We start from the raw sequence: 13483 nt of genomic DNA, 5'->3' as shown, positions 1-13483 counted from the left end.
ATGTAAAAACCCAAGTTTATGAAGTCATGTTAAACTGCATTACCTGATGTCTTCATCTGTGACGATAAAAGCTTTGCAGAGGGGTTGAGATGTGTTAAGCCAAACAGCGGGGTTCTTTTCCACAGCAGCGGAGACTTGCCCTGTGATTGGCGCAGAGCTTGTGTGCAAAGCACTGGCAACAGCAGATAAAAGAGTCTCATCATTGCTACCTGGACCAACTCCTGCAATGAGAAATAAGTACTAGTTAAAGGAAATGTCTCAATGTGCTGAGCAAACTTTATGTGACCAAAAACAACTGATATTTTTATATATATTTGAGATCACATATGTAAAACCGATATAAAACAAAGCAGCAAAAGATAATATATCTACTCAATAGGTATGATACACTAAATAATTCACACTAAAGAAATAGTAACAAAATAGCTGAGCATTTTTTCTTACTTTAAAAAACAAATCCTCATGCTTGCTGTAAGCTTATAGCTGAGCATTTTAATAATACTTTACCAGAACTTTAAAACACATTTTCCAAGGTACTAAACTTTTAAAAAGTTGGCTATATTTCCCCAAGCAATGTTAATTATTTTAATGAGGTGAGACCTGGTGAAGTGACTATACTCAAGTATCCCTTTTAATGTATTCCTAGAGTACTGGTATAGTTTCTCCTTGTAGCTTTTAACATTAATTTCCAGAAATATCTCAACAATTATCTTCTTTGTCTCGGGATTCAAAGAAAAAGCCAATGCAAGCAAGCTGTTCCTGTGGCTTTAACAGCTTTTCTCATAAACCTAACAAAACAGCCCAAATCAGAGAATTAATAACTGCACACTTTGATTACTTGTAAGATACTGGCACTGTGTCACATGTAAATGCAATGGTTAAAGTCCTAAACCTGTTTAACTAGTTAAGGCCAACATTCCAAGAACATAAAGAGATAAGGCAACAATCTAACCATGAATTATGAGGATTTTTGAGCAATTCTCAATATATCAAGCTTTAGAAGCCAAATTTTTAATACTTGAAAAATAAACTCTTCTCTAGAACTCGCAGTTCTCATATAACACGAAAGGTAGACCAGCGACTGAATTTTCCACCCCAGATCCCACTGGCTGCTGTTGCTGGACCAAAGTGCATCTGTTTCTACTGCTACTTAGAGCACCAGTTTGTGGAGGGAGGGGCAGAAGGAGAGCTGTTAGTTGTTCTTGTGGTAAGAGGATGAGAGAAAGAGCAGGTGGTAGGGCCAGATGCTGCTATAAGCAGGAAGCTTGAGAAATTCTGTTACTCATCCGCATCCAGTGCTAAAAGCAGCACATGGGTTAGCTACTGTGATGAACCTAACCTAAAACCAAAATTTTTACACAGAAAAAAATCTAAGATAATATACTACACGGCAGCATCCCTGTAACATACAAGTTTTTCATGTAGCTTCTGCCTGGCTTTACTAAAACACAAGAGGTACGTCATCCAGCAAGGCATATGACCTCCCAAGGCAAAGACCTCCTGTCAGTCATTGCTGAATCCACAGCATCTAACAGAGTGCCTGGCATGCAGTAGGTACTTAATAAATGTCTGCTCAACTGAACTTAGATAATACCTTGAAGACCTTTGGGTAGTTCCATGGTTTTTATAATTTGTTCTGTTACATCTGATGCACTAAGTCCTTGTAGCCTCTTCTCCCAGAAAAGCTGTAAGGCAAAATATCACTGTTAATAGATACATTCTTGAAACAAGAAAGTAGCGCATCGATGCTGTTGAATAATGAAATTTAAACCATTTCAATAGTTTCCTATAATTTCCTCATTTTTCCTTATAAAAAGCTAAATGATATTCCAAACGTGAATTATTTCAACACATCATAATCCTCTCAGATGACATTGCTCAAAAAAGGTTGTTTTATGTGACCTATTCACTTGTTACAGTACTATAGATGGTTATATGCTGTATACTATGTATAGTTTCTTATAGGGTATCTTCCAAAGAAAAGAATTTGAATTTTTTAAAGATTCATCTGGCATGAAATTTTAATGCTACGACTTATTAGGGAAAAGAAAACAAATTATATGATGTGTTATCCCTCTTTATCCAATATTATTAGAGAAAGAGCTACTCCAATATAGGATTTCTCCAAGACAATGAAGTTTAGCTCTTTAGCACACTTTAAGGGAGAAAAGACCATTTTTAATGAAACATTTTCTAAAATGTTTTAGGTGCCTCCTTTATTTTTAAACTGGATGTCACATTCATGAGTGACTCCCTGCTGCACAGGGCCTGGATCACCATGGTCCTCAGTGGCCTCAGGTCATCATTATGGGCATCAGTGAGTACACTGAGATGCTCTTCATGCCCTAGGGGCTATGGAGCTTTTTGCTTATTCAAACACTAACTGGTCCAAGACAATCACGGTTTTTATTTTATATCCTTTTCATGTTTGATTCTCTCTCCTAGTTATTACTTTTCACTAATATCACTCACCCATTCAACATATATTTATTGAGTTCCTACTAGGTACTGTGCTCACCCTGCAGATGTGACAGTCAGTAGCAGAGACAATATCACTGTCCTCATGCCTCCTTTCTTTTCTAGTCTGTTTCATATTTACTGCAGCCAAAAAAAACAGATAAAGGATTTCTACAGGACTCTGTATAATTGCCTTTAATCCCGGATACCAGGGCCTGTCACATAGTTGGTACTGAAAAAATATTTATGAGAATGACTGAAAATGGGAGCAACTGGACTCAGAGTGAGGATCTGGGGGACACACAAACCCATACTGAAATCTCAGCGGCAACACTGTCTCTAGATAGACGACCTTGGACAAGGTCTAAACCCATGCTGAAATCTCAGCTGCGATATTCTCTAGATAGAAGACCTTGGACAAGGTTTATAACCTCTTCAGAATCTTCAATTTATTTCCTCTTCTATAAATGTGGCAACAATAGCTATCACAAAAGATTACTGTGGGAGTTAAATAAGGCAATATGTATAAAGTATCCATTATAAACTGGGCACAAGATTTATCACATTTGCTTTTAGCAAACTGTGGCCACTCTGAGGGCTTTTAGGGCTTACATTCTGACTTCTAGATATATGTGAAGTATCAGATAATTGTTCTCCAGATAAATGAGAAGACACAGTAGTGTAATTCTATTTATGTTAGAAGAGCAATATGCTGAATTTGTAATAAGCACAACACTAGCACCAAGGAAGGCCTTTGGTATATAGTAACATCTTACATCTCTCTGCTAATCACATTATCAGTAGAATATGTTGTCAATATAAACAAGTCAACAATTCGAGGATATAAATGTATTACTCATCATGAATGAAAAGTAGTAAGGTGAAGGTAATAATTGATGAATGCAATAAATGTCCCAAGAAAACCTGCCTGCTTTCTACTTGCTCTTTGGTGGAATAATATCATCTGTGCTTTGAATATCACAGCTATAGAAAAAAAAAAAGGAAAACAAAACCCAGTTACATTTCTATTGAAAAAGTATCCAGGAGAATTAGTGAGGATAAGATTAGTAAGTGCTTTTAGAATTAAATATAATTAAACATTTATATGTGTGTGTGTGTGTGTATATATATACAATTTAATAAAAGCACTTACTAATCTCATAGTCACTGATTTGTAAAAATAAATCAACACTACCAAATAAAAGCATGGGAATTATGAACAGATACATTGTTTATATTTTACATCTAAAAGTTCCAATTCCAGATACTAAAAAATAATTTGTTTTATTCTATCTTTTTTAATTCTTAACTTTTAAACTTCTATCAGTAACAAGGAAAACAATACAAAAATTTCAAAAGAAAAATTTAGTAAAACTAAATCCCGGACTGAAATACAAGTATATGGCTCTAGCTTGTATCACATCCTGGTAACCACCACGTGTCTTCTGATAGCCCTCAACTACGGCTGAAATTAGAATCTGCTATGTGTGGATGCTCTCTTTATAAGAGAGGACATAAGAAACTAAGATTTTGCATATGCTCTTTCGATAGTAAAAGCACCATTTCCAGAGTTCAGGAGCAAAAATAACAAAATTGTTATGCCATGAAAATGGATATATATATATATATATATTTATTTATTTATGTATGCGTGTGCGTGTGTGTGTGTGTGTGTGTGTGTGTGTGTATCTTCCCCTACCCCCAACTCAGGGAAGACAGGGGGAGTGAAAAAGGTCAGAGAAGGAGAGGAGGCTAGTTTAAGAAAACACTTAAATGGTCAAGGTCACTTCCTCTCCATCCTTTCCAACACTCACTCAAAGTTAACAAGCTCGCCTAATTTCACTGAAAACTGAAACAGTCCTCAGGAGGTAAATGTCTGTTTACATCTCAGTATGTTCCTAACTCACTTTTCTGTACATCCATCTTCTCAGATCCCTGTTTTATTTGTTTCGGCAGGGGATGCGGGCAAGGATTCTTTGCATTTTAAAATGCACTTTAAATGTACATACAGTAGGCATTATGCTAAGTGAAAGAAGCCAGTCTTTCCCACTCTGTGTGATTTCACTCCTATGATACCCTGAAAACGAAAACCTATAGGGAAGGTTGCCAGAGATTAGGATGGAGGGGAGTCTGACAGCAAAGGCCCAGCACAAGCAACTTCTTTGGGGTGCTAGGACTGTACTTTCTGGTTGTTAATACGTGGAGACTTTGTCCAGCTTATATAATGACCATTTTCTTTTCTTTCTAAGCCTGTTCCTCAAGGAATGGCCCAATGTGCACTATTGCCCTTTCCCAAGCCTACTGCAACTTTATTAGCCCACCCCCTTTCTAGCCAACTTGCACTAAACCTACTCTAACAGGCAGCTCCTCTCACCAAATTCCAAGATCTTTCCTCATTATCTTTGGCCACTATAGCCCTCAGTGCTTCAGAGGGAGCAGGGGAGGAAAAGGTCTTTCTTTGCCTAAGTTTAAAATTTCCTGATCTACTCACTTAGGTGAGTAGGTTTTTCCTTGGAGATTCTGTTCACTTGGAAGTCTCCCCGCTTTCTCAAACATTAGCAGTCCAAAGACTTTAAGATTCAAAAGATGAGTAATACTCAAAATATTCAAAACATATGTAAGGACTCTCCCTCTATGATGGCTACCTAGTCTCTTGCACTACACTCCATAAGCACTACTGCTGTCATAAATCCTAACCTACTCACTGAAAATCTGATTTCCCCTGCCAAATTCAGTGGTTTTCTCAGCTTAATCTTGCTGCCTGGTGTGAAGCCAAATGATCAATATATAGAATATGTATAAGGAACAGTGATTTAACATTTGGAGAAACTCCCAAAATGTGCTATCACCCTCAGTTATTACATCTCCCTCTAATCCTCAATAACCAGATACTCTGAGTGCATCTAATACCTTGTTCTCTTTGTCACTTTCCAGTATATTAGAACATTGGCTAGCTCCACATGCCTATCACCTTATAACACCGTCTGGGCAATGCCCTATCCAGGAAACCAGCTGATGGAGAGAGAAACATGGGATGGAATTAAAAGTCACTTAAAACCACAAAAGTGCCTAAAATTTAAGTGACAGTGCAGAGCATCTTTGGAGAAACCATCTTAGTGGTTACTGCAGTTCATCTCTACACAGTTTCTCCGCACAGTTCTCCTAGGAAGGACATCAACGGAAGCACAGCTGCATGGACTTTACTCCACTTAGTGTCCCAGAGAACAAACATGAAGGTGTATTACAAAAACTGCTTCCTTAGTGAGGTCAATGATCAAATCTGTTTACTGAAAGTAAAATGAACCCACGATAGCATTTCCTTTTCGTAATTGTTATGTATTCAACTTGGACTTTGAGGGATTTGTTCAATTTGCCTTATGAAGAATATACAAAGAGGATGAGAAAGAAACAGGGATCACAAACAACCCCTCGCCACCATTCACAGACACTGATCCCTGTTCTGATGCTCTGGAAACTGAGGCTGATAATGCTGATTATTATTTACCTTCATCACCCCGAGTTTATTAATATTACTCTGAAGAGATTTCTACTCTTTACTGAAGAACAAAAGAGATGGCTTACTAGGAAAAAGGAATTTGAGGATCAACAATATTCAACAAATACTCTTTGAATGCCCACGATATGTAACGTGTTTTTCTGGCACTGGGGATGCTTGATAGGATAATCGACAACCACTGCCCTCCAGGAGCTGTTTGGTAGAAAACATGCAAAACTCTACAAGGCCAACTGCAATAATGAAGATACGTCTCTAACTTCAATTTGGGAAGATCTGGAAAGGCTTCTAGGAAGAGGTAGCCCTTGAAAATTGTGTAAGAATTCTATAGGCATGTAGAAGAGAAAAGACTATTTCAACCCAAGAATCGTATGGGCGAGGAGGTAAGAGAGTGCAGGTCAGTGTTTCTAAAGATCTTATGAAGAAAAATAACCAAGGTGGCTTATTTTAAAAATATATTCCAAGGCCTCTCCCCAGAGATTCTATTCAGTAGGTCTGGGATTAGAGAGCTAGTTTTATTTATTTTTTTACAAATACCTTAGGTGATTCTGATGCAGGTTCGAGGTATGAGAAAGACTGGCTTGGTTTGTGTTGAAAGAATGTTAGTAGCTGGGTGCAGTGGCTCACACCTCTAATCCCAGCACTTGGGGAGGCCAAGGTGGGCGGATCATCTGAGGTCAGGAGTTCCAGACCAGCCTGTCCAACATGGTGAAACCCTGTTTCTACTGAAAATACAAAATTAGCTGGACATGGTGGCACATGCTTGTAATCCCAGCTACTCACGAGGCTGAGGCAGGAGAATTGCCTGAACCCGGGAGGTGGAGGTTGCAGTGACCCGAAATCACACCATCGCACTCCAGCCTGGGTGACAGAGCAAAACTCCGTCTCAAAAAGAAAAAAAAATGGTAGTGTGCATGTAGTGGGGGTGTAGTGACCACCAAGATCTCCAACTTTTATTCTTAAATATGCTGAAAGATTTTTTAAAATATTATTCTATCCTCTTCCTTGCAGACAACAAGAGGAAGACATTTGCCTTCTAATTATTTCATTGCAGGAGGAGATACGTTGACGTTTATTTAAAAGTAGAGCTAATTGTTTAGGTATAAATCAAGAAAGGGCTTACCCAATGTTCTGTTTTACCCAGTGAAACTATGCCCAATCATACTGTCTTGATGAAATAGGGGGAGGAAGAGGAGGAAAACTATCACTTAGCCATTAACACCTTTCCATAGGCCTGGCACTGTGCTAAGTGCTTTATGTACAGAAATTCAGTTAAACTTTCCTGCAGCATTTTGGAGAAGATATTACTCTCATTTACAGATAAAGAAACGGAAGCGTGGGGAACTTAAATAACTTACACAATTAATCAGTGGTGCAGCTGGAATTAAAACTCAGGTCAGTGTGATTAAACAGTCCTTCTCTTAACAAAAGCTCTGAAAGAGCATTTACATGTTTGGCTCCTGTTAGGTTATATAGTACAAGCCTCAGACACTTCTACTGCCATCAAAGGCTGATAATAATAGATCAGTAAATTTTAAGAGAAGTATCAAATTACTCTTAATCCATTTAACTCCTAAGTAATAGATACTCGTCAATTGTAGGTAATCTACGCCTGATGCCTGCCTCTTCCTTATGCAGAATTAAGAAGACAGGCTGATAATATATTGAGGCTAAGGCCAGCATAGAGTTTTATGGGGATACCAAATTGTCATGAGAAGTAGCTCACATGGTAAAAAATAAAGAATTGGTGTAACATATATTCTCTGCAAATTAGCTTTCTTAGACCACAGTTGCAAATATCAATCACATAGAACATGAAATTTTTATTTGGTGAATAGAAATTAAAGAGACCCTGGCAGGGCACAGTGGCTCACGCCTGTAATCCCAGTACTTTGGGAGGCCGAGGCGGGCGGATCACGAGGTCAGGAGATCGAGACTATCCTGGCTAACATGGTGAAACCCCGTCTCTGCTAAAAATACAAAAAATTAGCCGGGCGTGATGGCGGGCGCCTGTAGTCCCAGCTACTCGGGAGGCTGAGGCAGGAGAATGGCGTGAACCCGGGAGGCGGAGCTTGCAGTGAGCCGAGATCATGCCACTGCACTCCAGCCTGGGCGACAGAGCAAGACTCTGTCTGAAAAAAAAAAAAAAGAAATTAAAGAGACCCTACTCCAAGAAGACACTTTCAGCTAAGCAACACTAACAATGATATGGGGGCAAGTATTTCAAAAAATGGAAAAAGAGATGGAGCGATTTGCATATATAACTGAAGGCTTTTGAATTTTTTCTGTAAGAATACTGTTTCGGATTAATTATAATAGCTACTTCTCCTGACCACACTGAAAAGCATCTACATCATATATCCTAGCACTATTTTCATAAATCATTATATCCAACTTGAAAAGTACTGATGTGTCTCTGTTGTGTTAAAAAAAATAATTCACTAGACAAAATGAAACTGATTTTCCATGTATACTCACAACCTCAACTTAACAGTCAACCCTGAGGACAGGAATATCTATCTAACTTATTAGCAGAGTGAATGGGATTGGGTTTTAGAATCTGAACAACCAATGTTCAAACTTGCTTTTTCACGAGCTTTATAAATTGGACAACTGACCTCTCTAAATATCAGTTTCATACTCTATGGAATGGGACAATATAAGCAATCTCAACGGGTTATGGGAACAAAATGAGGAAGTGTTATAAACACTTGAATATGCCCAGTACACAGCAACTATCATTTTACTATTTCGTTTCACCTGTGGCTTGTAGCACATTGCTGATCATACAATAGCACTTAATAAGTAGTTGGTCATTTTATTAAAATTAGTAAGTATAAACAAAGCAAAAATAATCAATTCTGAAAGGTAAGTATTAGCAAATGAAGAGACTGAGCACATGAATATGAATCTTCCCTTCCCTTCCTTCGCTTTCAGTTGGGGATTTCTTGCTACTACAAATATTTTTAAATTCTCCTCTTCCTCCTCTCCTCCAAGCCAGACTGCCTCTCACCTGGACCTAAGGTTGGTTGGGAGTACTTTGGTAAGCAGTACTGGCTATATAATTTACTGGGCCCAGAACAAATTAAAAATGTACAGCCTCTTGTTTAAAAAAATATTAAGAATTTCAAGGGTATATAGCGGCAGAGCATTAAACCAGGCATAGGCCCTTCCTTCTAAGTGAGGGGCTCTTTTAAGTACAAGGCCCTGTGTAACTGCACAGGTCACATGTCCATGAAGCTGGCATTGGTGGCAAGTATGGAGCAGCAGTAGACAGAAGGAGAGAAGAGAAAGGAGGTCCCTGCGCTGTGCAGCAGTACTTAAGGAAAGGCTGGGATGTAATCTCTTCCTGAAACTTTCTTAAAAGAAGGAGAACAACAGAAAACAGTTCTGGCCAGATCTATGCAATACAAAGGAACCTTTCCTTAACTCCTCATTAAAATAACACAAGGATTTTTCATCCCTGTAGTTTCCCATTGGGAGGAACAGGATCACTGCTAAAGCTCTCCATGGTGGAGCAGTATTAATTAGGAAGGTTGGAAGACCAGGGAATGAGGAAACCATCATCACGGGGAGGAAAGGACTGAAGCCTAGAGAAGGATCAGAATTTTGCTCTATTTAAAGTCCAGTGGAGAGGATGGATAGCTTTTAATTAAGATTTCCTAAAACTGTAATCTTCTTGTTATTTTTGGTCCATCTAGTTCCATGATGTGATGATACTAAAGCCCTTAGAAAAACCTCAAAAGAGCTGTGAGCTTGTTTCAAGAATAGAAGGTGGGAGAGAATCAGGGAACACAGACTATATTTCTAAGCTACAATGAATCAAAAAAGGCAAAAACAACCCTAACCAGCAGCATTAACTGTCTGAAGCAGAATTTCTCAGCCTTGGCATTCTTGACATTTGGGGGTAAATGACTATCAGCTTGCTTGGTTTATATACCCACAAGATGTCAGAAGAACGACCCCAGTTGTGACAACCAAAAAATATCTCTGGACATTACCAAATGTACCCAGGTAGGTGGGCAGTGGGGCAGTAAGAGGAAATGAGGGAAGCAAAATCATGTGTAGTTGAAAACCACTGGTCCAGAGAAAGAGAAAAAGGATAGGGAAATAAGGTTTATAAAGGCAGGCACCCAGATCTCACAGGAGAAACAGAAAGAAGGGCCCCCGCAGCATGCACCATCACTGCAAGCTGCTCTCTCAGTTCTCAGTAGTGTGTCTCCCAGCTCCCCTCATTCATGAGCCTTAGAAGAACCTATCTAAATGGCTTGGAGGTGGGTGCCTCTTTTTTCTACTGCCAGACAACTAGGAGTGGTGGAGAACCCAGTCATTCTGGAGAGTCAGATAAAGCACAAGTGGGAGAAACATTTCATACCTCAGAAAATTGATAGTCAACGTACTTGCTGCTAGAAATGTGGTTGTAATTATTTTTAATAATTCAGATATACTTTAGATTAAATGGTCTTTTATGGGTGGGTCTGGAACACTAGAGTCATTTATAATATCATTTCTGTTGGAAGATGTAGAGTTCCAAATAAATGAAACATGAAATTTTATATCACAACTTGTAAACTAGAAATTATCTGTATAGAGAGATGTCAGATTTTAGAAGGGGCTCTCTTATTTACCACAGGATCGGGGTTCCCACACCTGTGCGAATCTGTCACTGACTACTGAGAAAGGCACAGCTCCATTTAGAATGACTTTAAGTGTTCAAATGTAGGTACAGCAGCAAAATAGAACAGACAGGTTTATTTGGAACATGTTAATTTCCATAAATTAGCATGTAGCTGTCAGTAGGCCTGGCTAATTCTTACATGAAAACTGGAGAAAATTCACCAAACTGAGCCACACGAAAACCTAAAACTTATTTTAGCCCTCATGCATTATCTTAAAAAGCATCTTCCCTTTTGAAATTATAATCTCCGTTAGAACAAAAAATAAACTGACCAGAGAAATCTGCTGAATTTCAATAATGAAACTAAGGGAAGTTCATCTAAAACTCCTACATATCCAAATTCCTGTTTTTTATTGTTTATTTTAGACACCATAAGCTGAATATTAACCTCCAAGCCAAGAAGCCTGTAGAGCAACTTTAGAACAACTAGAAAAGTCAGGCACGAAGCCTGAAGGTCTAGAGCCTCTATGAACGTCGTCCTTTCCACCTCAGATCTCCTCCTATTTTAGAGAAATAAGAATCTGCTGCCCTTCTAAGATTATCCCGCCACCTGCGCTCCTGATCACGTCTTCTACCTCCTCCTCTTCTTGCCCCATCAATTTGCCCAACTTCTCACATTTTCCATTTTTCCCTTCCTCTCCTGGGACATCTTCTTTTAAGTGACAAATGCACTTGAACACTGACAACTTAAAACATGTCCTTATTCACACTGCTTCCCCCTCAAGCCATCTTGATCTTCCCCTCCCACTAGCAGAGAGACCTTGTGTCTTATTTCCCCACATTCTATTCATTCTTTTCCTTCTAACCCAGGCTCTGCCCCTCTTATTTATATGAACACTAACCTTGCCCAAGGTTACAGTAACCTAATTACCAAATCCAATTCCTAGCTCAAGCCTCCCCTGTCCTACTTCACTGATATATTCGCCTGCTGCCAGGGGACTGAGGACCTTTCATGACAGTTCTCTGTATGTTTCTGTATTCTTTACTACTATTAAGCAACAAATTAAAATGTCTAACATTAATTGTCAAAGATTTAGACTATAAGCATTTTTCTTTTTTCTAATGAAAAAAATTTAAATGCGTAAGATATGTGATATACTTTTTAAAGTATATGAGGACAACAGTGTTAATGCTTTATAAAACAGAAGAACCAAAAGTTACCTTAAAAATCTCCCCATTTTTAAAGTTTTATCTGCAATCTACAGCTGTCAAGAGCATGATGCTAGACACAAAATTCGCACTCAGATGTTTGCGAGATGAATTTTTGGCTAAGTAGAGGGAGGACAGGGTGATAGAAAGTGCTGGTTTGGCAGCTAAATGCTTTAATCCTGGTGCAAACACTAAATAGATGTGCTTGGGCAAAGCACTTAATCTCCTTGCATATATTTTCACTAGTAAACTAGAAATCCTAATAACTGTCAGATCTATCTCAGGTTATCAAAACACTAATAAAATATGAGAAGGTTTTTTGAGAAAAAAACTTTTATCAAATTGCTCAGAATTTTTTTCTAATGTTAGGATTCCATCAATTCAATGAATATCTTACTCACTTCCATAAGGCAGTTACTAAAGCTAATCAAATAATAGAGACTCTTGTCACATAATTGTCGATTAAAGCAAAATCCAGAAAGTGTGTACTTTCTTGTCACTCTCAAAAAGCTAAATATACAAGACACTGAGTTAGGGCTATGTGGATGAATGGTGTTTCCTGCCAAGAAGAAATTCACCGTCCAGTTTATAAACTGCTTTATTTCAGATCAACCCCATATAGTATCTGAATTGTCTAGTTAATGGTCAGCAATAACAACTTAACTTTAATACCATGGTCTGCAAACATCAAAGATCAAGTATGAGCTACCCTCTTATTTTGTCAGAGTGGCCCAAGAAGAAAGAGCTAGATAATGACAAGAAAATTATTGCATAAATCAAGGAAAAGCTTCTTTCATGTGCTGTGCAAACTACAACGTGATCTCTTGTTAAGGCAAAAGATAATTTGGGCTAAACAGGATAGATTAATAAAGCAAAGGGCAGATTTTATGGCTGATGAAGATAGAGGTGCAGTAAGCATTTGCTGTAGTTGTTTGTCTAAATTTTGCCATGAATACTCTCTAACTTACACACTGTGGGTATACAATACTTGTCAAGTGCCTGAAAAGGTACCATTATCCTAAGATGACCAACCATGGAACAAGAGCATCATTCGAGGTGCCTAGATTGTTCATGTGCTCCTCCCACAGAAAAAGCTGTAATCATTTTCTTATTGATACATAAGTTCATACAGGAACTTAGATGTGCTCCTTCACTACTTTTCACATATTTGTCATACATCAGTATGCCCGCAATTATTTGTTCAGTGTTAGTTTTCCTTATCAAATTCAAAGTTTTATGAGGATGGGAACATGTTCGACTTTTTTGTTAATATAGCATCTGTTAATCAGCAATATATGCTGTGGAATGAATAAATTGCTGATTTCAAAACCCACTCAATGGCAGGAACTTTGATCTCTAATAGATAAGAATCTATCATTAGTTGTTTATGAGAAGACATTCCCTTAAGAAAAGCTTTCTTGAAACTAATTTCAGTAGTGTAAATTAATTCCTTTTTTGTTTGTTTGTTTCTTTTTCCAGACGGAGTCTTGCTCTGTCACCCAGGCTGGAGTGCAGTGGCGTGATCTCAGCTCACTGCAAGCTCCGCCTCCCGGATTCACGCCAGTCTCCTGCCCTAGCCTCCCGAGTAACTGGAACTACAGGCGCCCGGCACCACGCCCAGCTAATTTTTTTGTATTTTTAGTAGAGACGGAGTTTCACCGTGTTAGCCAGGATGGTCTCGATCT

General features: G+C 38.5%; 1 protein-coding gene across 1 annotated transcript in view; it reads right to left on the bottom strand.

Annotated features, from left to right (window-relative positions):
• MBD2 (methyl-CpG binding domain protein 2) overlaps positions 1–13483 on the bottom strand; it is an 82451-nt gene that overhangs the window by 5428 nt on the left and 63540 nt on the right. Inside the window, exons 4-5 of the mRNA XM_011978055.1 lie at positions 1595–1685; positions 44–221 (exon numbers count right to left, since the gene is read on the bottom strand). Coding sequence (XP_011833445.1) covers positions 44–221; positions 1595–1685 — 269 coding nt within the window. The remainder of the gene's footprint in view (positions 1–43; positions 222–1594; positions 1686–13483) is intronic.

This window comes from Mandrillus leucophaeus, unplaced genomic scaffold (assembly GCF_000951045.1).
Source record: "Mandrillus leucophaeus isolate KB7577 unplaced genomic scaffold, Mleu.le_1.0 Scaffold1030, whole genome shotgun sequence".
Classification (NCBI taxonomy): domain Eukaryota; kingdom Metazoa; phylum Chordata; class Mammalia; order Primates; family Cercopithecidae; genus Mandrillus; species Mandrillus leucophaeus.
Note: the sequence above shows the minus strand (reverse complement) of the source record. Positions and strands in the feature narration are given on the sequence as shown.